This window comes from Cloeon dipterum, chromosome 2 (genome assembly GCF_949628265.1).
Source record: "Cloeon dipterum chromosome 2, ieCloDipt1.1, whole genome shotgun sequence".
Lineage (NCBI taxonomy): Eukaryota > Metazoa > Arthropoda > Insecta > Ephemeroptera > Baetidae > Cloeon > Cloeon dipterum.
In genome coordinates, this window is record NC_088787.1 from 22940031 (window position 1) to 22966025 (window position 25995).

The 25995-nt window shown below is 38.8% G+C and overlaps 1 protein-coding gene across 3 annotated transcripts in view; it reads right to left on the minus strand.

The window, feature by feature from the left end:
• The window catches only part of LOC135936094 (neurotrimin-like), a 107643-nt gene that overhangs the window by 28563 nt on the left and 53085 nt on the right, over positions 1-25995 (minus strand). For all 3 annotated transcript variants that reach the window (XM_065478778.1, XM_065478776.1, XM_065478779.1), the window contains exon 2: positions 21116-21225. In XM_065478778.1, coding sequence (XP_065334850.1) covers positions 21116-21225 — 110 coding nt within the window. The remainder of the gene's footprint in view (positions 1-21115; positions 21226-25995) is intronic.

Below are 25995 nucleotides of genomic sequence, written 5' to 3' on the forward strand. Positions count from 1 at the left end.
TATTTGGCCGATGCTGGTGGCTCCACCGCGACTAATTGTCTTTGTGATCAAAGAGAAAGACAGACACGGCGCTAATAACAAGTCAATCAGCGCCTCACCAATTCGATTAGTTGTGATTGCGCGAAAATGACATTAAGGCATCAATGAATATGTATGGAAAAATTACTGTTCTCGCACTGAATTTTTATTACTTTCTAGAAAACTATGTCCCTACTTTGACGCCTGTGACTAGGGGTTTATTCAAATGATCCTTGTTCAAATTTTACTAATTTTTCACTTATAATTAGTTTTTAAGTTATTTTAAATCTAACGTTTTATTTTTAAAATTTTTAATACAATACTAAATGAATAACATTGGCGTCTGATCGGGCTGACTAGTTAATTGGTTTTAAATTTAAAATAATTCCACATCGACCGTCGACTCCGTTCATTTAAGCAATGTAGAATTGTAGAATGCCAAAATGTAGATTTTACATTTTTATCGTTTTATTTTAGCTCTATGCCCTTTCAGTTGCCATTGCATTTGAAACTCGTGAATCGGGATCTCAGCGAAATTAATCGGATTTTTTAAAAAAGGTAATCCCTAAACCTTAAAATCTCACCAACAGCCTCATATGGAATTGAAATTATCTGGCCACATCTAACTAATATGGATTTTGTAAATCTAGAAAGAGTGAAAACTCGCTATTTTATAAAAGTGCTTGGAATTTCTAAGTATAATAGATCTCGTTATGTTTATGAATTGATTGCGAAAGACTCCAATTTATATGTAACTGACTTAAAGGTTAGATTTAATCTACCAGAGACTGATGTGTATATAAAGTTCTGTGAAGAAAAGAAAACAAATAGACTGTTAATTTGTTCTGAGTTTTTTGAGACTGAAACTATGATTAATGACAACTGGCGTGGCCCTGATTTTCCTGATAGACATATTTTTGCAAGATTTGCTTGTCATGGATATCACTATATTTTCTGTAATAATGCAACGTTTCACTATGAGCCTAATTATGATTGTAGATGTAAGTTCTGTGGCGAGACTTGTGAAAAATATCATATCCAAAAGTGTACAGCAAGAAAACTTACTTTGAGAGAAGCAGCGAAAATGTGTAAAAATTGATTAACCTTTAGATGTAGAGTGTTGCACGCATATTTTGCGTTTAATAAACCATTAAAAAAGGTAATTAATGTCGATTGCGATGGTTCAAATATTAAAAAAATTAAATTATGTAAAATAGTATCGGTTTAGATACAAATAGTTTAGTGTTCTATTGAATATTATTTTCATTATATTTTAATTGGATACGTGACGTGTTGACTATAATGTTCATGCGTCAAGAGAGACTGTTGACAAAGTATATAGCTCGTACAGTGTAACGCGTAGAAAAGTGCTGCTCAACATTCAAACTAGTCTCTCCATTCATAGAAAAGTTTCGTCTTTTAAAGTTCCAGGCAGGCAGGGTCTCTTTTATCTGCGCGCGGAGACTTGAATTCTTCGCAATCTCTCAACGTCCAGGAGACATCGGCACGCAAACTAATAGCGAACTTTTAGAAGACGACATTATCTGGCGGAACAATTTTTCAGACAAACTCTCGTCAGGCGAAAACGAAGGGAAAAAACTCATCGGAAATGCGCGGCGTCGAAGAGCGGAGCTGCGACCATACTGCCGTTTAATTTCCCAATCAGAAGAGCCACTTTAAAAGAGAAGTCGCACAGGTAGGGAGCGGACTTCTTTTTTAAATTAAATGAGAAAAGCAGGGCAGGGAAAGATTGAAATCCACCGGTAGCTGTCGCCTGGCAACATAATTCCGAGAGCAAAAACGTGGTGGGCGCGACGCTCGAGCTGACAGAAGATAAAACGACTGTGATGATTCTTGTGTCATCTCGGTAAGTAGGCAGGCGGATAGGTACGGCAGAGGTGGAGAAAGAGAAAGAGAGAGAGAGAGAGAGAGAGAGAGAGAGAGAGAGAGAGAGAGAGAGAGAGCTCTGTGAGAGCAGAGGAGAATGGCAGCTTGAAATTAATTTCCACGACCACACTGTGCTCGCATAAAAGGAGAAGGCAGAAAAGACGGAGGCAGTTGAAGGAGTAAAAGTAGTCTCGAGACAATGAAGACAGCTCTTATTTATACCGCCAGCACTGTGTTGTAGTACTAGTCGTGCTTCCCATTTCTCCGAATTAGCATTTATAAGACGGTTAAAAATGCGAGTGCTGGGCCAGGGTAATGAAGTGGAAAAGTTATTGCGGATTCATTCCTGTCATTAATTAAGCGCAGCTCAAGTGTGCCGATTACTTATGGAATGACTATTTGTTCCACGTTGAATCCTGACAAGGTTAATGGGATTATTATCGAAGAACTCTAACGTCACTGTACAACACTTAGGATTTCTAAAGCATATATTGTAAAATGCAAAATAAGTTGCCTTTGGCAATCCTAACCATTTATTTATTTTTCTTCAAAAGATTTAAAAGCGCACTAAAGTTTTTGCAAACGAAAGCGAAGGAGAGGAACATGATGAAACATTATTATTCAAAGCAAAAGACTGATTCAATGTACAAATTGAATCGCATCAATAGTTCATATTCAGTTGATTCAGTCACTGTGAATAAAAGGTCTCTCCCCTGTCATCATCATTTAATATAAAATGAAATTCAAAAAAAACAAGTGGTCTCACTGTCTCATGCCGTTTTTATGTTTGATATTCCAACAGGGATGTTGTTCTACTTATCAAAACTCAACGAGATTGCCGGCATATTATCTAGTTTAATCAAAATGACAGTTTCGCCTTCTTGCGCAGAGAGCAAGAATTTTAATCTCACACACAAATATTGTGGACTTCATATGTGGATATCACATGACATCCTTTGCCTGGGAAAAATTACAAACGTGTGCCCAGACGTCCTCATTCGATTTGCAGATGACAAATTGGAAATCTGTCAGAGGGAAAAAACAAATTTTGGACCACCCGTGTTCGCCAAGCAAAAACCTCGCGTATTGATGAATTTTCTATCAATCGCTCGTTTCGCGCTGCAGAAAAGGGTTTCCCAGAACGAATTTCCTTTGAGATGGCATTCAAAGCTGCTTTTCCTTTACGCACAGTGGCAGCAGCAGTAGCGCGCCTTCACAACAAGTCGATTTTGTTTATTACAAAGCGCGCGCGGCGCTGGCAACCAGTTTGTCATACATGCTCAGCAGGTTGCATATTCATCTTAGCTGCAGGGGTTAATAAAATGAGCACCGCGCGCACTGCCTGTGACAGCAATGAGCCGCCGCTTTCACGCCTACTTTGAGTTTCCTGCGAAAACGCTCGCTCGCGCGTCCTTTTGTGAGGCAAGTAGGCGCAGCACGATGAATACAACGTCTTGTGCCAATATGCAATTCTCAATAAATGTTCTATTTATTTTATTTATTTGTTGTTTATTGTTCATGACTCATAACATTTCGTACAATTAAATCAATAATTAATTTACATGAACAAAGGCAAAAAATGACAAGCAGGATCTGCATAAACGCGCGAAACAAAAAATTGATTCGACGTTGTCACGTGCCGTTCTCAAAGCAACAAATAAGTTCGAATGTAAATATTGATTTCATTTGTTGTCACAATTTGTCACTGGTATGTATTTTTGATTATAATGCTACAAGAAAGCAGAGTTTCGATAAATTACATCTCTAACGATTTGAAACGTCAGTTAAAACCTTTATTTAGTAGAAAAAGTAAAAAAAAAACATGTGGAGCTAATTTGTTAAACCAATTTAGTGTGGTACGCCTTTGGCGTGCAGTAAAATTAATAACTAATATAAATTGTTAAATCAATATTATAATTAATTTAGTTAACGAAAGAGCAAAACCTCAGAAAAAACAGTGACACTCAAAATCAAAACCATATTTTCTAATAAAGATGTGCCCAACAATTTAAAAATATAATTTAGGAATTATGTAAGAAATTAAGGTTTTTTACATTTCCTTCAGTACGCTGATTTTTGCGATAATTTTATTTTACAAATTGGTCAGGAAGAACTGAAACTTGGCAAATAACGGAGGCACAGTCTTATGGTGGCATCAACGGGTTTTTTTTGCACGCCATAAGGTAAATTTCGACGTTAATGTTATAAAATTATGTTTTAATCATGATTTTTCACTATACGCAACAAAGTATTAAAGATAATCATATAAATATGTACATTCATGCAGTTAAATTCTCGTCCAGGACATAATTTGGCTATTCATATTTCCAAATCATGTGCGGTGATATTTTTCAGAACGAAGTTATCCCTATCCTAATCAATTATCCTGCCCAGGCATTAGCTGCGCGAATTTTATCGGCTGAAAAGTAGTTTAGTGGATTTGTCCAGGCGGTAATTTGGGCAGGGAATTCCATTCATGACCGCAGCGAATCTTTTATGATTATGCGGCGGCGGACGAAATAGGAGCCGAGGGAGACGAGGGCCAGTTTGTAATTCAAGGCAGCTGGAATGTCACGCAGGACCAGGACGGCCGGCCAGATGACGAAATTCCATTGGCATGCTGCTAACACTTGTAGGAGAGAGTGCGAGAGAGAGAGAGAGAGAGAGAGAGAGAGAGAGCCGTCGGTTGGAAGGGAAGAAGTAGTCGGGAAAAAGGGAGCGTCGAGTGTTAAAGAGAAAAGCGGACGAGTAGAAAGATGTGTTCAATTTAATATCAAGTCTGCTGCTGCCGCTGCCTTTTACTACTCCAGTAATGTCTAATCTACGTGCTTCAACTTTTAAACGCGCGCGCGATACAATGCGAACGGGGAAAGAGAGAGAGAGAGAGAGAGAGAGAGAGAGAGAGAGAGAGAGAGAGAGAGAGAGAGAGAGAGAGAGAGGCAGCTCTTGAGAGAAGATCTCTTCCTCCCTTTGCCCGCTACACACACACACTCACACAACTTCCAGACGACCAAACAATGCAGCTGCGGGGCTTCCTCGCTGATTAAGAAGAAGCAACTTGCACACGGAAAAATTTCAATTTAACTTTAACCACTCTGGCAGCAAGTGAGCAGCCGAGCAACTGCTTCTCTGGCTCGCACACATAACGTGCGATTCATATTCCGCTCGGATTTTAATCACTCGTGGGTTTGTTTCTCCAGCTTTTTGCCTCCTTCTCAAAAGGAGTAAAAGTTAGAAAGCTCAAGAGCTTCTTTGTGTTGTAGTGGCAATGATTTAATTGCCACTGTAAAGATTCTTGATCAGTGGGAATAATTTAATATCATTTAAAAGATTAATATGTGTGTGTACTCTCCACACTTGCAGTTTTTTGTTAAATAATATATCATACTTTCATTAATTTACCGTCAAAAAGAATCACTTATTTGAATATTTTATTTTGTAATTTTTTTTAGGAGTCCATAATTGTTAGAATTTTATCCCTGTCCGCTTGAACTGTACAAGATTTTTATGTATTTTTTATTTAACTATCAACGATATGAATATGAAACAAGTCTAATTCAACAAAATGTTTATAGCACTATCCTGCATAGTTATATAATAAATGGATGAAGTCTAGTGGCAAAGATCGTTATATTTTCACCAGACATGTCTTCCACTGTTACCATTTTTTATGCACGTAAACATCTCTTTGACCATGAGCCCTCAACAATGCTATCATACACGCGCATTAATCCCGGCTCTATATTTACAGCTCCAAACTAAGGAGAGTAAAGGTAGGAGATGCGAATAAACAGCCAGAGTCACCAAAAGTGGGGAAGGGGTGGGGGCGAACAACCAGCGAAGAAGCGACGTTCACCCCCACCCCTTCCCCTCTTTTGGTGACTCTGGCTGTTTATTCGCATCTCCTACCTTTACTCTCCTTACTCCAAACGGCCAATACTCGCTGTTCAGATCAACAACTCATTGTCATAATATAATTATTGTTATCATTTAGACTCCTGTGATAAATGTAATTGTAAATATGTATAGTTGTCAAGAACGAATCGGAATGTATTTATCATATTTGCTCAATAATTGTGAAAAACGTGTCTTCTCGCTATCTCAAACTGCCTCAAGCAAAAAGAAGAAAAAGTTTCTAACAATGAACTTTTCTTATTACTGTGTCAATATTAATCCTACTTTGTACTTGTCAAGTAATAGAGCACAGTAAATTATCTATCCATCTATTTATTTTTTATTTATTCTTCTTACAAGTCATACACCGTTTAAAAATAAAATAATATGGTGTCACAAACCATATCACCATATCACAATAACTATGTAGTTAATAATGAGCTGCAGGCAATAGCATTGCCGCATAAACGATTGACAACCAAAGTCATCTCAAGCCGCGTACATATTTTTTGCTGTAATATGATCGCAAACTAGAAAGTTAAAATCAAAAGGGTTCTTCTCATAATTCACATTATCATGTACTCAGTGAATCCTCTGGCATGTTTATAAAGCCGTGCATAAAAATGCGACTTCTTTGCTTTTATGGCTTTGCAATGCACCCCTAAGCTCATCAAGGCACTTAAACTCGCCTGTGCTGAGGTTTGTATTTATAGCACAAGGAAGCAAAACACGAGATCAGATTTCAATCTCTCAATAACCGCGTATGGTTTCCTCCTCTCTCAGCTTTCCAGCTCGCATTTTATACTCCGTGTCTGCGGTTGAAAATCAATGCCGACAAAGCCATTGGCAACACATTTCCGGCAATATTGCGCGATATTTATCAAAAGCAGCGCGATAAATTCGAGGGCTGCTCCTTAGCAGTTGTCGCCGGCGCCGCCGTTTATTTCGCGGGCAGCGAGGCGAGCGGGGCGAACGAGAGCTAGAAGCAGAAGCAGGCCCAACAGGTGCGGCGATAAATGTTTGGCACGCACGCCCAACAAACAATTAATGCCCTCTAAATTACAGGTGCGAAATAAGCCGCGCGATTGCGCCGCCGAGATATCACCGGCGAGAGGCCGTAAATATTTCACCGGTGAGAGAGCGAGCGATAGAGGCACGTTCCAAGCAGTGGGATCCAGAGTAGTAACCCTATACAGTACACGCGCTATGCTGTGTCTGCCGGGGCTTTACTGTGGCGGATTAGCAGCCACGCTGCATAATTAACACGAGCAGGAGGCGTCGCCGATTTTATTTAGTCTGTCGCCATGATAACTTGTTTTCCTGTCCCATCACGCCTTTCGCTTCTCCTCCACAAATAGCAGGGAAATGTGGTCAGCTTTGCACACGCTCCGCGTTTAACTAATTTCTGCAAGAAGTACTGTTGTTACAAAAACGGAAATAAAACTTGCGAGATATATTTATGAAAAAATATCTCCTGTTCTATAAGAAATTTGGTTTATTTTGATCAAAATGAAAGTACATTTTGAGAATGTCCTTAAGATGCCAATAAAGAAAATTACATCTCAAGGAAAAATAAGATAATTGTACGGTCAGGATATTAAAAAAAACAACTAGTAAATTTAATGAAAATGAGAACGAATAATAATAAAATTGATCAAGCACTAGTTTTTATTGATAGTTCGACCAATCGCATGCCTCAATAGCAAACCTTGCGATTAACCTAACTGCCAAAACACTAATTCCATCTTGAAATTTGATTGTTTCATTTAACATCTTAAAGATTATGTTTTGGCGTATTTTAAAAAATTCTTTTGTGGGTAAAATTGAAATTCGATCTCATTCTAATAAATTTTATGTTTATTTAAACCAGGTTGAACGGCTTAAGGTGAACAACGGTAGGATAATAATCTCGCATCTCCTATTATACTGGACAGCAGCTGTTTCGGCCAAAACAGTAATCTTATCCTGAAAAACAAAATCTGCAGGGGATTTCTCCTCACTGATCGTGCGTGGTAATCGATTCACTGTACCAAGGCTTTTGGAGTAACCCTTTTCTAATATCTAAATTCACTCACCTTAAATATGATAATATATGATCCATTTTTTAAGAGTAGAAGTATATAGAAGGGATAAATCCATATTTCCTACGTCCCGAAACTACTTAAAAAATATTGGAATAAGACCCTAAAAGCTTTAATATGTAGGTCAGTGCCTTTGAATAATCATGTTATTATTTGTCATTAGAGATAATTTTGTGCAAACTTTTGAATATTTATTTTAATTTCTTAATTGAAATAAGAAAATAGTTCCATTTGGTTAAGTGTGATTGCGTTCTTAATTGAATATCAGAAGCACTAATAATGATTAAAAAAATGTTTCTGAATGCTGATGAATTCTGACTTTTATAAACAGCAATAATTTTTGTCCATGCAGCATCGTTTTTGGTTTATAATAAACGGGCATTGTTGCTCAAATTGCCCAACTTTCAACAGAATTGCTAATTGAAATGAGGTCCTGGAAGGCAAAAACTTAATTTCATTGAATTCATTTCATTGGTGCTGCTGTAATGAAATACAAGTCTCGTTAGCTTTGCTGCAAGGCAATTTCTAATTACTCTGTGGAATTATTTAAAAACACGTTTCCTTCATTTGCACGTAGGCGACAAGAAGACGCTTCCTAAAAGCAAATATTTCCTTCCGCTTTAACCGGGGTAAGCAGAGCCGAGAAACTATGGCCACTTTACACCCTTTTACGCCGACATCGATGGCGAGGCGGAGGGCAAAAAATGAGAGGTGAAACACAAGTCTGTGTCCAAATAAAGCGGCAAAGAGGCGTTCGAAGGGCAGAGATTGTGCCAACAAATTGATATCCCGGCTATAAGCCGTGTGGGAGCGAAATTGGCGCAGTAATAAGGCTTCTTTTGTGCACTGCTAAAGAGTCTTCGGGGACTTTTTGTGACAAATGCGCCGCCGCGTATGTGTGTATACAGCGCCTTGTATACACGCGGGTGGCTATTTTCGCGACGGCGACAACAACAAATGGACACAAGGGACCGGCTCTGCCGAGAGAGAACGAGGTGTGTGGCAAAGAGCCTCAAGCGAAAATCGATGGAACGAGACGGCAGGCGACAACAGCAGCAGCCGCGCGCCAGCCGCAATTTACTCCCGCAATTACTCATGCCGCTATTAATAATGCGGCCGAGGAATGCGGACGAAAAGTGGTCGACAATCGTGTGCACACCAGCTGCGTTCATTATTTTGGGACGTGCATTTTAGTCGCACCATAAACCATTTTCCCGCCCTCAATGTCTCATGCATTACCAAAGGATTTGTGTAGATTATTTTAGAATTTTCACAATATAATAAAATTTAAAATATTTGTTAACGTTTTCTTTACAAATAGTACGTGAATTGACCACACTTTTGGTTCCTGTTTTTACAGTCCTAATTAAAAACTACTAGTTTCCTCAAAAAGATAACTAGCATAAAGTTTGTTTCTCTCGCCACTCGATAAGCCGATGTGTGGAGCGACTAGAATTCACCAGCCAGGATATTACGGCTCTCTGGTATTATGTATCGCAATTTCCGCGCCTAATTGATGGCCTCTTGATGCAAAACGAGCGTGTTCTTATTGCCGAGAGTCGTGTTCCTTGGCGGGCCACTTTGAATGCATTGTCCTGACGGGCCGGCCCTTCTTGTCTGAAGGACCTCTATTTACTCTCTTACGTTTATTAAACATTCCCCGGGCAGCAGCAGCCGCCCAGCAGCCGCCCGCCTGCCACCGGTTAAAGAAATTGGTGCATTTACATGCATGGCGGGCCGAGCGAGCGAGCGGACGCGCGCGTGTTTGTTCGATACACACATGGTGCGCCCGCCGACGCACACCCACCCACCCACACGACAGCCGCCCATGGATATGTGTGGGCAACTACAGGGAAACTTTCAATGAATGGCCTGTGCTCCTGGTTTGTTTGTTGATTGCAGATTTGAATATGCGAGTAAAAAGTAGGGAGGATCGGACAAAGAGCAAGGGACAACAATGTTTTTCTGAGACAGCTAGCATAATTTGGAAACTTTGTTACATACTTGGTTTTTCTGGTTAAGATTGAAAAACTTTCATCTGGAGAACAAGAATACAAATTTATACACATTCAATAGTCAAGGGAAATATAGCCTTTTGAAAATAGGATTTTTTTTAAACGAAAAATAAAAATGGAATTGAAAGAAAATATCTAATGGATCTACTCTGTGTTTTTTTAGCAAATTGGGCGGCTAAAATTGAGGAGAAAAATTACGTCACATATGCTCATAATGAATAGCAGATCCAAACCACTTTTCGATTTGTGATTTATTGTTTGGAAAATTGAGTTTGTGTTTCAATGAGTCTTAGTGACGGGGTTGTTCGAGATTTCATCGCCCTTCTCTTTAAGGTTTGTATATTAAGTGCAATTAATCGTTTTCAATAACCGGAGGATCTGGATCATCTGTAGGTATGGCTTTTGTTTCGTGGGTAAATTATAGCTGATGAGGCCTGATGTGCCAAAACAGCTGCTGTCCGGTACAAGAGTATTCGGAACAATTTATTTTATTTATTTTTCACCACCCCCTGATCAGAAGCATTTAAATTAGAAAAAAATCGAGTAATAGAAGTTAAAAGGAATCAGAATATGATGGTAATTGTGTTTATGTAAACCTTCTTTAAACGTTTTTGGAAATAATTTTCTTTGCTGTTGGAAAGTCTTCTTAAAGTCAGCTGAAATAATGCAAAAAAGTATTACTACAACGATCTAGACAGACTTGAATAATTCAGATCAACCTTTACAAATTCAAGCCAAAGAAAAAAATATCTTCTTTTATAACTAAAAACTTTGTAGAAAGTGTTTATCCGCGCTGCACGGGAAATAAATTAGTTCAAAAAGCTTCAGCTGGAAAATTTATCCCCTTTGAGCTGGCGCGCCACGGAAGAAAATCGCATGATTGACGGTAATAATTCCACATTAAAGTTTTACGCTCGTAAAATTCGGTACCTCAAGCTCTGGTAAGAAGCTCGTAAAACGCGTGCCGTTTAAACCAAGCGAATTATCCGCGAAGAGTTCATAAAAATGCGACGAAGAACAAAATGCTAAATAGGACGGTTTCCTTTCGTCGGCGTCAATAAATCACGGCGTCACCGATTTTGATGCGAAAAAGCTCGCGTCATGCTGCCTCTCTTCCGCAGGAATAAAGAGCACAATCTGCGACGTGTGCAAGACGAGACTTCGCCCGCCACGCGTTGATCTTTTTTCAATAGAATAATAATATTGCGCGCCCAAACAAGACTTTGACTTTCCTGCTCGCGTACGTGTGCAGATTGACACGGCTCTTTTGACTCGGCACGCGCCGAATGGAAACAAACTCTCGAACGCGCTGGGGGTTCGCGAGATATGGATTACGCCAGGCTGGAAATTTGAATTCGAATCTCAATCGGCGAACAGCAGGAGAAAGTGAGTTGACTCGAGGGGCGTGAAAAGTTTGAATATTGGAAATGGAAATAACGAGTTTTGTTTGGGGAAAATCAAATTCACACCATATAGCGATATTTTTTCTTGTGTATGTTTAAAATTTTGTTAAAAATGGTCTTAACAAAATGAAAAAACTTATACCACTGTTGCTGTCATAGCTGCATCAATTTTATCAACCCATTATTAATTACAGACTGCTTTAAAATTTAAAATCCTCAGGCAGATTTATGGAATGAATTTGAACAAGTTGTGACGTCAAGATCATTTTTAGTATTTTTCAACTGGCGCATTATGATTACTTTATACAGTCTGATTTATCGGCTTTCCATTAGCTTTGTAGCCTTTTCTCATCTTAATTAAAATGTATGACTATATGTATGTCCCATTAATGTTATATTAATTTTTCTATTTCCTTCATTTTTCCTTATTTTTAGGAACACATTTTTTAAAACTTTTTTATATAAATAGGTTTTGAAGAATTAACAAAAAGCCACATACAAAATTTCAAAGAAATCATAACGATTTTTTGATCTGACAAGATGCTTTTTATTCATTGCTAAAATTTTATTATGTTTTCACGATGAAGCATGCTCGCGAGTTTCCTCTACGGTTTGTCATTTGAATAGGCCCGTTTAAAAGAATCGACTTCCATTTTTCACATCCCCAAGGACGACGGTTTGGAAAGTCGAGAGGGTGAAGCCCACACGGTGTGCTCATGAATCTTTTGATTTCTGCCAGGGCTTCCTTATCTCTGAGCAGACACACACTTCTCTCTCTTCGGAGCAAATAAATCACCGGCATCGACACGCAGAGTATTGCGCGCTGCCTCCGACCCGACGCCGCCGCCGGCCTCCGATCTCTTATTGCAAAATACTCCGTAAAAGCTATTAATTTGTGCTGCTAGTGACACATTATTTAGACACACTGCGAGTCTGGCGTGACCCGCGCTATCTCTTCACGCTCGCGGATATTGCCTCTGTAGAATACACTGATTTCTGCCTGCTTCACAGAGATTGGAGATGCTCAATTTGGTCTTTGACAAGCCGTCTTGATCAACTAATATTGCCGCCGTGATCAATAGAGCACTTTGTTTCACTCGCCTGAATGAATTAATTCTGGTTTACCCAAAGTGTGGTTTTCCATAATACATGATCGACATCAAAACTACTAAAATTTGTTTTAAAATAAAAAATCTGCATCTTCCAAGAATAAGGGGATGGTTGGAATTTATTCAGGTTGGACTCTAAGATTAGCTCTAAAAATTTCCAATAATTTACTCACATTTTATATCCCTTTAGAAACATTCTAGATGAAATAAAACATTTGAATTATGTTGCTGAATGTTTAGTTTTAAAACCAATTGTTTATAAATCTTTGTGAAACAGGCACATTAAAAATAATAAAGATAATACTAGGGTTTAATTCAATTGAAATTTTACCATATAACAATAAGCAATTAATAAATTTAAAATAATGATTCCACAATGTAGAACGAATTAGCAGATTATCCCCGATTTAAAAATCACAGCTAACACTGCCGCAAAATTGCGTGCGTGTAGCAAAACAGCTGATGCACTCTGCAAACCACAGTAAAAGCGTGCAAAGGGTGCCGCAACGCTTGTTTCCCTTCGCCCACGGGTCGGCCGGTTCATTTCTCCTTTTTTCATTTGTGCAATTTAGGTTCATTACTGCGTGCAAACGAATGTAAATTTTTATATCTGTTTGGACAGGACAGCGCGCCAGGAAAGCACGGACAGAGCGACGAGGGCGCCAGGAACATTGAATTATGTATTAACGCAACAAAACGCACAAAGTGCCCAGGCTCTCTCTCTCTCTCTCTCTCTCTCTCTCTCTCTCTCTCTCTCTCTCACGTCGTTCCCTCTCTTGTTGGCAACGCGTGCGCCACCGTGTCTCTCTCGTCAGCTATTTTCCTCCCTCGCGCACAATGGGAACAAAGCGTATTCTAATTTGCTGCTGTCTGTCCGGACTGTGTGTGTACTTTCAAGTATTTTTACACTCAATTATAAAAAACCTTTGATGATCAACACAACAATCAGCACACTGTGCCGCACTGCGAGTTCATTGCACAAGCTTTTTGAGTGAAAATCCCGCAGCTAGATAGTGCTTTTAATATTCAAATCTCATTAGAAAAAAATTACTCGTTTATTTTCTGAACAATTTATAATTTTAAGGAAATATCACATTATGATACCATCATCATTCTTCCTCTAAGTTAATAAAATATTCTCGCTCGTTTACATTTGTAAAATATTTTTTAAAAAATCAATAAAGGATACCGCACAATCTTCTTCTAGTAAAATGAAGTTACGTACACATAAAAAAAGAACAGTTTTGCACCAATCTATAACAGAATCATTGATTGAAGCGTTAAAGTGGTGTCCGTCGAAGCGTTCCATACTTGATGAAAGGCAAACATTTGTAAGCAATAGACGAGTGCACATTTACTAAGAATCGAATGTTTACGGATGAGCAAATAAAACTGAAACGTAAACATTGCATGTCACCCAGCGCTGATCGATTGCTGTTTTCCCGCTCCTGTGCTGAACGCTGTTCGCGGAATGATGCTTTGATCAAACAAAATTCATTAAAAGTGCAATTTATCGCGTACCCAGTCTATGCTCCGCGGTCTCGTTTGCTCCAGTTTGACGCGCGATTGTTTGCGGCGCACGACCCGGCCAATCGAGCTGAAAAAGCGGATGAAACACGGCAATTTCCTGCGTTCCCCCGCCTGAACTCGCAAGTAAGGCAGAAAACTACTAGCTTTCCACAGGCAGTTTAAGCATCGCGTCGCAAACTTGCTTGATCACTCGCGTCGGCACAAAAAAGGGAAACGAATAAAAATGCAGCAGGCGAAAAGTTTGCCGTCGCCAACCCAGTCTCGTCTCGTCCAATGCACTCGCTCAAACTCGAACGCAATTTGTAGGATGAAAAGACAAATGGAGCAGACTGCTCTCGTTGTTTGTTTATTTTTATTTGCGGATGATTTTACACTCGCAGCGTAAATCGAGTTTACTCTTTCCACTAGTTTTAATTCATAATGAGTTTTTCTTAACAAACTGAAGCCTAATCATAGCCAGATCAGATGGATTGAACCTTGGATCTTTGATGAGCTATATGAAATATTATATTTAGTTGCAGAGTTTTATTTAATTAGGTTTATAAAATTTCACAATTCTTGCTGCTTTTCTTATTGGGAGCTGCAGAAGTTTTTGCTTTAAATAAAAAGCTTTTTTAGTTTTAAATTCAAGTAAAAACGTATTTTACAGCTGATCGGAAACACCAGAATTTGTATCCGTCACTGTAAAAATTTATTTGCTGCTTCAAACTCCAAGCTATTTGTCATTGCTTTCGGAAAAAAACATTGTAGGTGCTGTACTCTTGTCATTTTGTCATATATATATATACAATTAGCTACCTTTAGCGTAGAGATTTTGAAGTGAGATACGCAGAGAGCCCAAAGTTGCTATAAAGGCAATTTTCGTCCCGTTATAACTCCATAATATGAAATGCGTCTTTTAATTCGCTTGCCATTTTGCTACTGATGAACGAAACCCTGATTGTTTGGTCTCTTCTTGCAGCTCAAGTGTCGGTCTAACGAATTATGATCATATAAGTATGCCAAAACCGATTTAACTTGGTTTGAAAACCCACACGTATCGGATAAATAGGTATTATTGCTGCATGAGAAACCCTCGGTGCTGATGGACCGACACACGTCAGCTGTTCGTGTATTTCTCAAACAAAATTCGATAGACAACTCTTCAGCTGCTAGTAGAGACTAAAGAATTGGTTTTCCGCTCATCGGTAGCAGAGTGGTAAGCGATTTACCTAAGGCATCCGGGCTTTTATGGAGCGAAAATTGCGTTTGGCAACTTCTTGCTCTCCGCTTATCTCCATTCAAAATCACTTCTTTGGCTTGACCAGATTATTGAAAACCCCTCAAAGCTTAAACAGTAAAATACAATTTTTCCATGAAATAGGGCTGCAGTTGACAGCCAAAACTAGCAGGCATAAATAAAACAACGAATATCTCAACGAGGGATATCTGAATTTTTCTTCCATGAATGAATCTTTCGGTGCGACCTTCAATTAAAAAGTAGATTATATATTTTAAATTTAATTTTCTCCTGCATAAAAATGAACTAAAAGATAAATATTTATTTGAAAAATTCGAACACTCGTTTATATTGAACATAAAAGATAAATAGTTTAACTTTTTTTCTTAACTATAGAACTATTTTTGTATAAATGGAATAATATAGTAACAAAATTTATGTTTAAAAGCAGATAAAACATTACTGTTCTAGTTAATTATTACAAAAGAAATATTTATATAATTTAGATCTGTGAGAGTTTCATTGTTCAGTATGATGCTTACATTTTAGAGTGTTATAAAGCTTATATGCAACCTGTGCAGCACATGTGCCAAGAAAATTGCCGATACTCAAAATGATCTTATGTTAGTTAAAATGTCAACATGCTAGAGGTTACTTGTTCCATATATTATAAAGATATATTTAAAGCGCAGGCATAGTTTTAGTTAACACCAGAATAAATTAAAACCTCATAATCCAACTTAACCTTTGGTTTATCTGCTGAAAAAATATACATCAATGTCAGAGTGTGAGCCTCAACACTAATTGTAAGGTACAAAATCAAAGCTTGCCATGCTAGTGCAAATAAGTCTGCATTAAATTACGATGCATGCAGCAGCACAAAGGGCTGCTCTGGCTTTTGCTCAAAGCAGAGGCAGTTTTAATTTTGGATTAATATGCGCGGCACGTGAAACAAAATAAACTTGAGCGATGATGGCGACAATACACAGCCGGAGAGAGAGAGAGAGAGAGCGAACATGCCCTGCTCATCACGATGCAATTTCATTTGAGCCACGCTGATTTCGCAGAACTGCTACGCCGCCTCCTCTTATTCTCTCTCTCTCCGTCCGGATAATTAATTTTGCCTACTATACACGCGCGCGTCGCCAGTGCCGTCGCTGCTGCACACAATAATAATGCGAGTTTGTAAAGCACTCGGCCGGGAGAACAGTGGCGGAAAGAGTTGCTGTCGTGCGGCGTGTTCATCAAGTACATTGCATGCCGCGGTGCTTAATATGGTGTGCACCAGATTTGCACTTGACTCGCAAGAAATGATGAATGGCGAAAGCTGCCTGCGCAGTATGCCACTGCAATTATTGTCATTGCAAGCAGAAGGCGAGGTGGGTTGTGAGAGAGTTCAGAGAAATAAATTAAGATGAGGCAATGGAGATCAATTCAGGGAAAGTTGAGTAACTTTTTGCAGTACACTTACGAGTTCCTGAATAGCAATTCATTTCAAAAGATGGAAAATCCAGCAAATTAAAACTTAATTGCTATTTAAATTTCTTATTTTCGTCAGGCTTTGAACTTAAGGAACATTTTTCGGCCAAGAGGCCCATAATTTGTCAAGTTTTCTGATCGATTTATCTCTTTCGAGATGGAGGACCTCCTGATAGCTAACAACTCGCGAAAACTCCGTGTCCCGCAATAACATCGCAAACGAATAACGTGGGCCTCATTTGAGATGTCCAGTCCAGAAAAGGACCAGCACCGTGGTATTTTATTGAAACGCCAGACATTCATCCTATTAAATTATTTCACGCATGCTGGAAAGATACAAAGCAGGAAGTAGCGAGTCGGATAGCTTTCGCAATCCCCTAAAATTCGAATGGCATAGTCATCGCAATGCAAGGATCAAATTTTTGCGATTAATTGGTTTTATTGTTCCAAAATACTCGGTTTTGGTTAAAATGTTGGCTTTGATAAATCATATTTACTATAAAAGTTGACCATTTAAATAGTTATTGGTCTACACAGTGCTTTAAAAAACATAGGACCGACTAAAATTCCATGATCAGAAATGCAATCTAAAAGGAACCATAAACAGTAAAAGTTATTTATCTTTGTTTCTATTTATACAAAATCAATTTATGTATAGCTTAGTTGTCAAATAAATCTATAGGTGCAGTAATCCTACATCACTGTTCACAATTTCAACTAATTGTTGAGTTGAGTTAAAAATTCATAGTTTAACTGTCAAATGTTTTGTGCGGCAAACTAGATTATATTTTGCATTCTATATTTTGAAAGAGAAAAATGAAAACTATGCACGCCAGCATAGACAATTGAAATGCATAAAAAGAAAAGGGTAACGACCGGCGGATCGCGATATTACACCCTTTGTCGCTCTCTCTGTATATACACATATATGTCGAGCATGCACGCACGCGTTTGCACGTATCCATCCTAGAATTACAGTTTGTCATCCGTCAATATCCTAATTCGAGGCTGGCGTGACCAGGACCGATTGGCGAACACGATACACAGCACACAGCAGGAGTAATTTTGCGCTCTTTCTCTCCGCAATGCGAAAGGGGAGAAAGCGGGAGCAGCTGACTACGACCAATCCGAGATGCTATCGCGACTGACTCACACACTCACAATGGTGGGTGTTAATGAGAAAATAAAAATAATCGGTTCGTCATCGTGGCAGATCGATGGCTGTGCAAATACCTAAAGCATGGCAGACGCAAAAGTCGATTTTGGTTTATTGCTTTGGGGAATTAAATTAAATGTAAACTTGACAAGCTTATTTGCATATCTGCATCTGCTTCGTGTATGCAGAACTATAATACACATAAAACCAAGGGAGCATAATTATATATAAATAGCCCAAAAACCAAATAAAAACTTTGATTAGATAATTAAATATTCATGTCACAAGTCTGGCTTAAAAGCAACCACGCCAAACAGGTTATTTTTTTTTAAATAACAGTGGGTCAGGATCCATCTAAGCTTACTTTAAAGGCCAATCAATAATAAAAAAAGTCATTTTTTTTACATTGAACGACCAGTCTTTGTTTTTTAAACGAAAATGAAATGTAATGCGGTAAAATTAATACTAATTCTATAAAAGCATAGTTTCTATTACATTCGTGCCACCAGCCGACTTGTTTTTATGCATAGCCCACGAATGAAAATGCGAACAGGACGCTCGAGGGCGATTAATGCCGACGCTCATGTGAGTAATTACTCTATGATATCAGGCACGTGGCGCTAATTTAAAATTAAACCTCCATGCGCGCGCCACCATTAAAATTATATCGCGTCCCTCTCTTCCACCCTCTGGCATTTTAGCGGCGGCGTTCCATTCGATATTTTTTTACCCTTTTGCAATCTGCTACACGATGATTTTTTTCCCGCGGCCGCCTGTGTGTTTCAAAGGGAAACGCTGATTGCGAGATCGTTTATGAATTACAATGCAATCGATCGGTCGGCGTTCCTCTTGCCAGTCTGCTTCTATTCACTCGTGATGAGATCGGCCTTTTGATATGCGGCGCGCCAGATGGGCAAGAAAAATAATTAACTCGTGCCTGCTGGTGCTTATTAATTCAGGCATTTCAATGGCGTTGCAGCACTCGTTCGCCAGCACTGGTATTTTCAGCTGAAAGAGTCGAAGAAAGCACACAGGCGGTCATGGAAATTGATGTGGGTTGACATTCTGATTCATCAAAACTTGTGTAAGGTTCAAAATATTGATTTTCATTTGAAATATAGGGCAAATTATTGCGTGGTAAATGAACAACTGCCCAAGGGCATCAAGGGATAGAAGCTTAAAATCGAAACTTTTTGTAATTAATCTCATAATGATATTTTCAATCAGACGTCATTCAAATGATATTGTAACGAGTAATTGTATATCACTCGTTGAATTTTGTGTATGATTGATTTATTTCGCCATCTAAAGGATATATTTGGAAATATTTGTAATTCACTATTAGAATGTTTGTGAGCCGGCAAGAGCGAGTGCTCAAGCCTGGCATTAGGAGTGCGTGTCTGGCCGAGTGCAGCACGTAGCTCATTGAAGGTGGAATGGCCACGACGGGCCATGTCCACGAATGACGCACGCTTTGATGCGGATCTGCGTACCTTTGTAATTTGAATTTGAACTGATGTTCAAATTAATTTTTGTGAGTATTTTCTTATTGTGAATTTCTTTCCAAACTATTGTTATTCTTTTGTGAATTGTAAATTTATTATGGCGAAATATGTATGTTATAAAGGCAACCTGGCCGATAGGCTGTAGCGTGGACACGGACCAGCTACTATTTTGAATTAAGGACGAACCGATAGGATGTTTAATGCTTGGATCGGATACGTACGAAGAAGAGATTAGCTCCATTGAAGATCGTCGGTTGAAGACTCATTTGTATATTTGTTGAGTATGAATGTAGATTATACTAACCATGAAACCAAAATTTATAATTTAATTGCCACACGTCATTTAGAATTAAATCTGACGATTTTTAATTGATTTTTATCAAAACAATCAGTTTATTTCTCCTCTCGCCCCCAAAGAAACTTCTATTCGTTAGAATATTCAAGCATAAACTTTTAGATGGATTGCTTCTAAGCACTAAACCCATTGATAGGGACATGAATTTTTTAAAGTTATAGTCGTTATAGTGATTTTTAATAATTTAGACGGCTGCACATTTGCTTGATTTTTATCTTCAGTTGGACGTTATTTTAAGTAAATTTAGACTGTATTTCACTGTTGTTACTAATTTTCTTGGCTTCTTTACTTTATAAAGCACTTGGAAATATTTAGAAATATTAATTTCTAATTAGTCTAGGCTTGTACTCTACTCGCCCGAGTTAGGACTAGCACAAACCGTCAGATGGAACTCGTCAAGAGAAATCGATTTTCGCCGCGAAGAAACGGTTAAGCGACATAACTTTTATCGGAATTTGTCATAAGTTATCTTTAGAATATTGCACTTTTTAAAGTTGAGCTTTCTTCATCTAATACTTCTCACTGAAGCTCTCTGCTATATTGAATGAAGCAACTAGGTGTAAAAAATTTTCAACTCTTGCCCTGCATCAATCTATTTTAATTTACACACTAAGAGGATGACTTAGTTGCCAAAAATCCTGTTAAATCGACCCCTAATTTTACCAATAAAAATTTTTGAACTCTCTAATGATGGTAAAGAGTTTAACTTGAATTTGACTTGTCACACACCAACAAAAAGGCTAGTTATTTCAATTTAAAAGACAGTCCTAAAACGAATAACTTTATTTCCACATTTCCAATCGTATATTAGCTTCCTTTTCCTTTTCCCTCTCTAATTAAATAACTCTTTCATCATGTCCGGTCTACATATGAATTTAATCCCGCCACTATGCGAAACAGGGCATTTCCGCCACTGACTGAGGCGAACGGCGTCTCCACGGCTGGTCGTTTACGTGCGATCAAAAGGCAATTTACAACGAAACCGGCGTTTTCAGCGGCATGATCGATATGCGTGCGGAAAACGAATAGGGGCACTTTTTATTTATTTACTTATTTATGGCGATGTGTCGGTGATGACACGGCGGACGGTATGCGGAACAGCAGCCGGCGCGCGGATCAAACGGAATGGCAAAAGTCTCTGCAGCCTCGGCGCGAGTGCAGCCGATAAATATTTGAGAGCCGACTGCAGGAGAGCAGCCTTGGAATCCATTTTTCATCAGGCGCTTTGGCTTAATCAAATTCGCCGACGGTGCTTTTTCCGCGAGTGCAAAGAGAATGCACAAGTGCCCGTGTGCCGTTGCATTTTTCGCGGGCAAACTCGTGATTATACAATTAAAAGGCATGCCGCCGCCACCACGCCCGTTCGCGTGCAAAGTTTTCTCGCCGTCTTGTTCGCCTCGCCGCCGTCCAAGCAGGCGAAGAGGCGAACGCAAAGTTGCTGCAAGCTGTTGCGGCCAAGTTTACCTTGTAGGTGCCGAGGTTCTTGACGGAACACGACAGCTTCACGTTCCTGCCCGCTGGTACCGTGATGTTCTCGATGATGTCTGTGAACTCGGGATCTTCCTGAGCGGGACCTGCAACAGTCAGAATAAAAATGAAGTTGGAAATTACGTTTTAATGCAAAAAAATTCAAATTTTATTTAAACGAGAGCATCTTTTGAATGATAAAATTATCATTAGTCATTAGTTACTCGCACAGAATTTTAAAAATTCTTATATCGTTTTTTGTACGAGAATGCCTTTTCAAGTTTATTTTAACCTATCTAATAACTTTCAACAGCTCAGTTTTCCTATTAAAGACTTAAATCTAACTGTGGTAAATATCGACTAAAAGTTAATTGCTATACCTAAAATATCCAACTAATTAAGCTGTTTATATTCGTTTTTGTTTATAATAATTATTATTTTTATTAAAAAGTGCCACAAGGAGGATAAAATAATGTTATAAGTTTGATGAAACCAACCGCAAAAGTCAACCTTTTCTCAAGAACAAAATTTCCAAGCCTATACATATTTGGACGTATATTTCCCTATTTATTGAATTGTATATGTGTAATACATTTTATAGCACTAAGTAAATAGGAACCGCCTTGCTAAACACGTTGGAGGAGGGAAAAACTTTTTCCTGCTTCTCTGGCAGTTTAGGATTATTGCAACGCGCATTAGCAAGACCTTTGTTTTCACGGTGCAACTACGGCGGCAGAGTCGATTAGCTAATTATTTCGGCAGAGACTAGCGCAGGGACGGGGCGCGCGCCGAGAATCTCGGAGAAGAAAACACAAACTGTACAAGCGGAAAGGGGGAAGAGGATTTAGTCAAGTGCAAATAAAATGTACGAGAGGAGAAAACACAATGCTGCGTGGATGTTGAAACAAAAGCATCATAAACTTCCGACGTAATGAAATTACACAAAGGGCCATGAAATCTGCGAGAAATAAATTAAAATTAAAAACGCGCGCACAAAGCAAAAGCAAGAGTGTAGGCTCTCGTCCTCCAGCGGATTTGGAGATTAATGGCGCGCAAAATAGCTTCTCGGCTGCAAAATTTCATCTGATGAAACTGATGGAAGCAGCATTATTTCTGATCATGCTGTAAAAAAGTTTTTTTCAGTTCGAATACACTTTTTTGCTGAGTATTCTTGTTTAAGTGGATTTTATACTCATTAGAAACTTGAAAAATTTAAGAGGATTTTTAGCTTTTTGTAATGACTCTTCATTTATGTTTAAGCAAATTCTAGAAAAATAAAACTATAAAAACCATGAAATTATTTGGAAATTGTTTTGTTCAACGAATTGTAAAGTTCTGATTTTTTTAAAAAGAAAATAATTCAAATAAAATCTGTGTAGATCAACATGCAAATTGTAAATTAATGCGTAAATGTCATTGCAAACTGTCCCGGTTCATAATTCACTAATTGCTGATCACTCCGAAAGTTGATATAATATTTATAGGCGACGGGCGGTGCGGTATATAAACTCTGATTTGCCAGCCATGTTGACACAATCCATCAGGCAGCCAATCAATATATCCGTCGGCCGAAAATTAATTCCAATCCATCAAAACAATCAGAATAATCAACTAACATTTTCACCGGCTCTGTTTCCAGCCCTGTGGCCCGTGTGTTTATCCGTAAACGAACATCTGTCTCTGCGTACGAGTTTACATAAAAACAATGCTGGTAGATTTAAAGTAAATTTGAATTTGTCGGCTTTGCTCGTCGCAATTGTTACGTGGCAACAAATCGCCTCTGCCTCGTGGAACGATAAATTAATAAAAAAAAACGAAGCACAGTGGAACGTGGTTTCTAAAGTTCAATTTCAACCACATTTTTATGTTTCATGCAAAAAACCTTGTATCAAGCTGACATTTCAAAAACAACAATTTCGGATGATGTTCGCAAAAAAAAAATTTAAAAAATAATCGGAATATTATTTTCTATACCACACAAGTTTGTTTTGAATATTCTAAATAAATGTCAAAGCCTCCTTCGGTTCTGTCATAGTTCGTGACACAAAATCCATGAACTTGCCGACGATAATCTGGTATCATCGGTAGGTGGATATAGGTGTGGTTGACAGAAAGGGCTCAGTTACAGAAGAGGTAGGCAAAGATAAACAAATAAAGTGTGCGCGGCTGGCCAAATATTTTGATATCTGATGACAAGCCGGTCTGCCTGAAACAACAAAACGCGATTTGTTTTAATTTGCTCAGGCGGCTCGGGTTGCCGCAGCGCGCGTCGGGCAGCGGGGCGGAGAATTTTCGCCACCGCCACCCGCGCTGCCGGCCCGTTCTCACTCACTTCCTGCCCGGATAAATTATTACCCTCAAACTGCAATTACGCTAAATGCCGAGGCTTTGCCTCTAGAATAGCGCCCGGCAGCCCGCCCGCGCTGTGTTATTAGCGGGCGAGACTCTGCTTTAAGGATTAGTGTCGGGATTAAGCAGCCAATGGAGCTTGAAATTTGAACTCAATTCGCCAGAATTAACAGATTCCACACGGGCATCGCGTAAAACGGCAACTCATCTTTGATTGAATAGATGCTCTACAATTTATTGTGTCTGGAAAATTTCGGTTCAAATTCAAGAGAAAATTAAAGTTATATGGTTCATGGTTTTAAGTTTCATACACATAAAATTTGTTGACGGTCCTCAAGAATTTAGAGTCAAGATTGTTTTGCTGAGAGTTTTGTGGAGCTATAAAATAAGGGTAAGCGGGATAAATATCAGTTTGAAAAATAATACATTTTCAACCTCCAATTTATACCAATGAAACAACAGAAAAATTAAAACAGTCAAAGCAAACATCAAGGAATGGTTCTTGCACGATTTTTTCAATCAGCACTCTCATGTTCCTTGGCAGCTCGATTTTTATTTTAAAACTGCAACCCACACGGTCTTAATAAGTAGTGAAGAACTATATTTTCCAAAATACTTAAAGGTAATTTTTTTATCTTGCAGAAATCTTCTTAAAATTGAATCATTTGGTTAAGCCTACTTCTTAAGAATTAAATAAAAAATTATTAATTGTAGCAGCAAGATAAATTATTTTTCGAGCCAATAGGTCAAAAAAGCAACCGTAAAAACAATCACAAAGAGTCCATCGGTTGCAATGTGGTCACCCCAAATGTGGATGTGGACGGAAAAACAAAGTTCATTCTCGCGGCTGATGGCAAAGGCTAAGCCCCGAAAATTTGGAGCTTTTAAAAGTGCGGTGCGGTGAGGCCGGGCGTTAAAAATGGTTATTTTGCAGAGTGCTTACGCCCGGCGAGTGTTAATAATGCGTTGTAATGGTGGCGGGGCGAGTGCGTGCGAAAGCCGCTCGCTGCTGTTGCTTTCTGCCCTTTAATGTGTGCGGCTTTTGTCAAGAAATAAGACGATTACCTCGGAAATATTCATATTGATCGGGCCTTCAGTGGCCTAGCCGAGTAAAACCGCATTCCCGCGAGCCAACGTGTTTGCGGTGCGGTGCGGCCGGCGGCCAAGATAAATTCGTTTACACGCACACGCGAACCGATTAGTCTGATGAGAGCGAGAGGAGGAAATTGAATCGTGAATATTTCATTTCGTTTTCGCGCATTGGGCGCAGGTATTTTGCCCACGCACGCTCTCGCGAAAACAAACAAACGGTGCGGAAAAATAGGTTTTTGCCTCGCTGCTTTGATTTCATTTGCACAAATTGCTAATCGCGCAAAATCAACCCACTCGCATGCTGGATAAAAATTTATTTGTTTATTCAGTGTGGGCCTTACATCCGCAATGAAATTTGTTAATGGGACTTGATGCTTTTAACAATTCAGATTTTTTCCTGCCTGCTGTTTAGCCCGCGAGAGCGAGTATCATTTGTGGCACGGAGCAAGTTTATTGCAGGATTTTGTCATTTATGCTGTCCTAATCTGTTTCCTCGCAGTTTGTATCGCAGTTATTCATGCAACCTGGCATTGGGCCGTAAAAGTTTGATGGCCCCCATCTGTGCTGTTGTGCTCTCTACTCTGGAGAGACAGAGAGAAGGCGCGAGGAGCGGAAAATATTTGATTTTCCAAACGACTCCGCCTGCTGACTACCACCGCGCTGATTTGTATTCTTCGAATTTGGTATTCATAAAGGCGGAGGCTGGCAGGCTGGATCTAGCTGTGACCACAGTCGTGCGGCATTATTTTTGCTTGATCGACTGAATATAATGTAACGACCTATAAAAAGCAGCGTACATCGCAGGATACGCTTTATTGTTTTAGATTTGTGCCAGGATCACATCACCAGAGCGTAACTGGCGTGCTCTGCTCGAGGAAAACGGCTGCTGTTGCGAAATTTTGTGCGAAATATCGTTCTTAGAAAGGGAAATATGATTCATAACAGGAGAATATCAGATATCCCGCTGTTTAGTAGGGCTAAAAGTTAAAGAAATCCTATCGATAATTTTATTCTGATTAATAGATCTTGCAATTCATAATTTGCAACAATTCAGAAAATTTAAAAAAAATTAGAATTTTGGATCCTTGCAATTATCAGTTTACATTGATTACTTTAATTTAACAGACACTTTAAGAAAATTTCAACCCTTAAAATAAAGTGCACAGAGTTTTAAAATTTCAGTTTAGTTACAAAATAGTTAACAAGATTAAAATTACACAAAAACTAAATTGAAAATCTGATTATAAAACTAGTCATTAAACATGAACAAACAATTTATGTTTTTTTCTTGCAGAATCGATTGAAAAGTAATGAAAAACAACAATTTAGTTTTTATATCTACCAAGGGAAAATGAATCGAACTGAAAGGAAAACACCTAAATCCATCATTTGCGTCTTGTGCAGGCGTAAAGGCGCTTTTGCGCCGCTTTTATCCG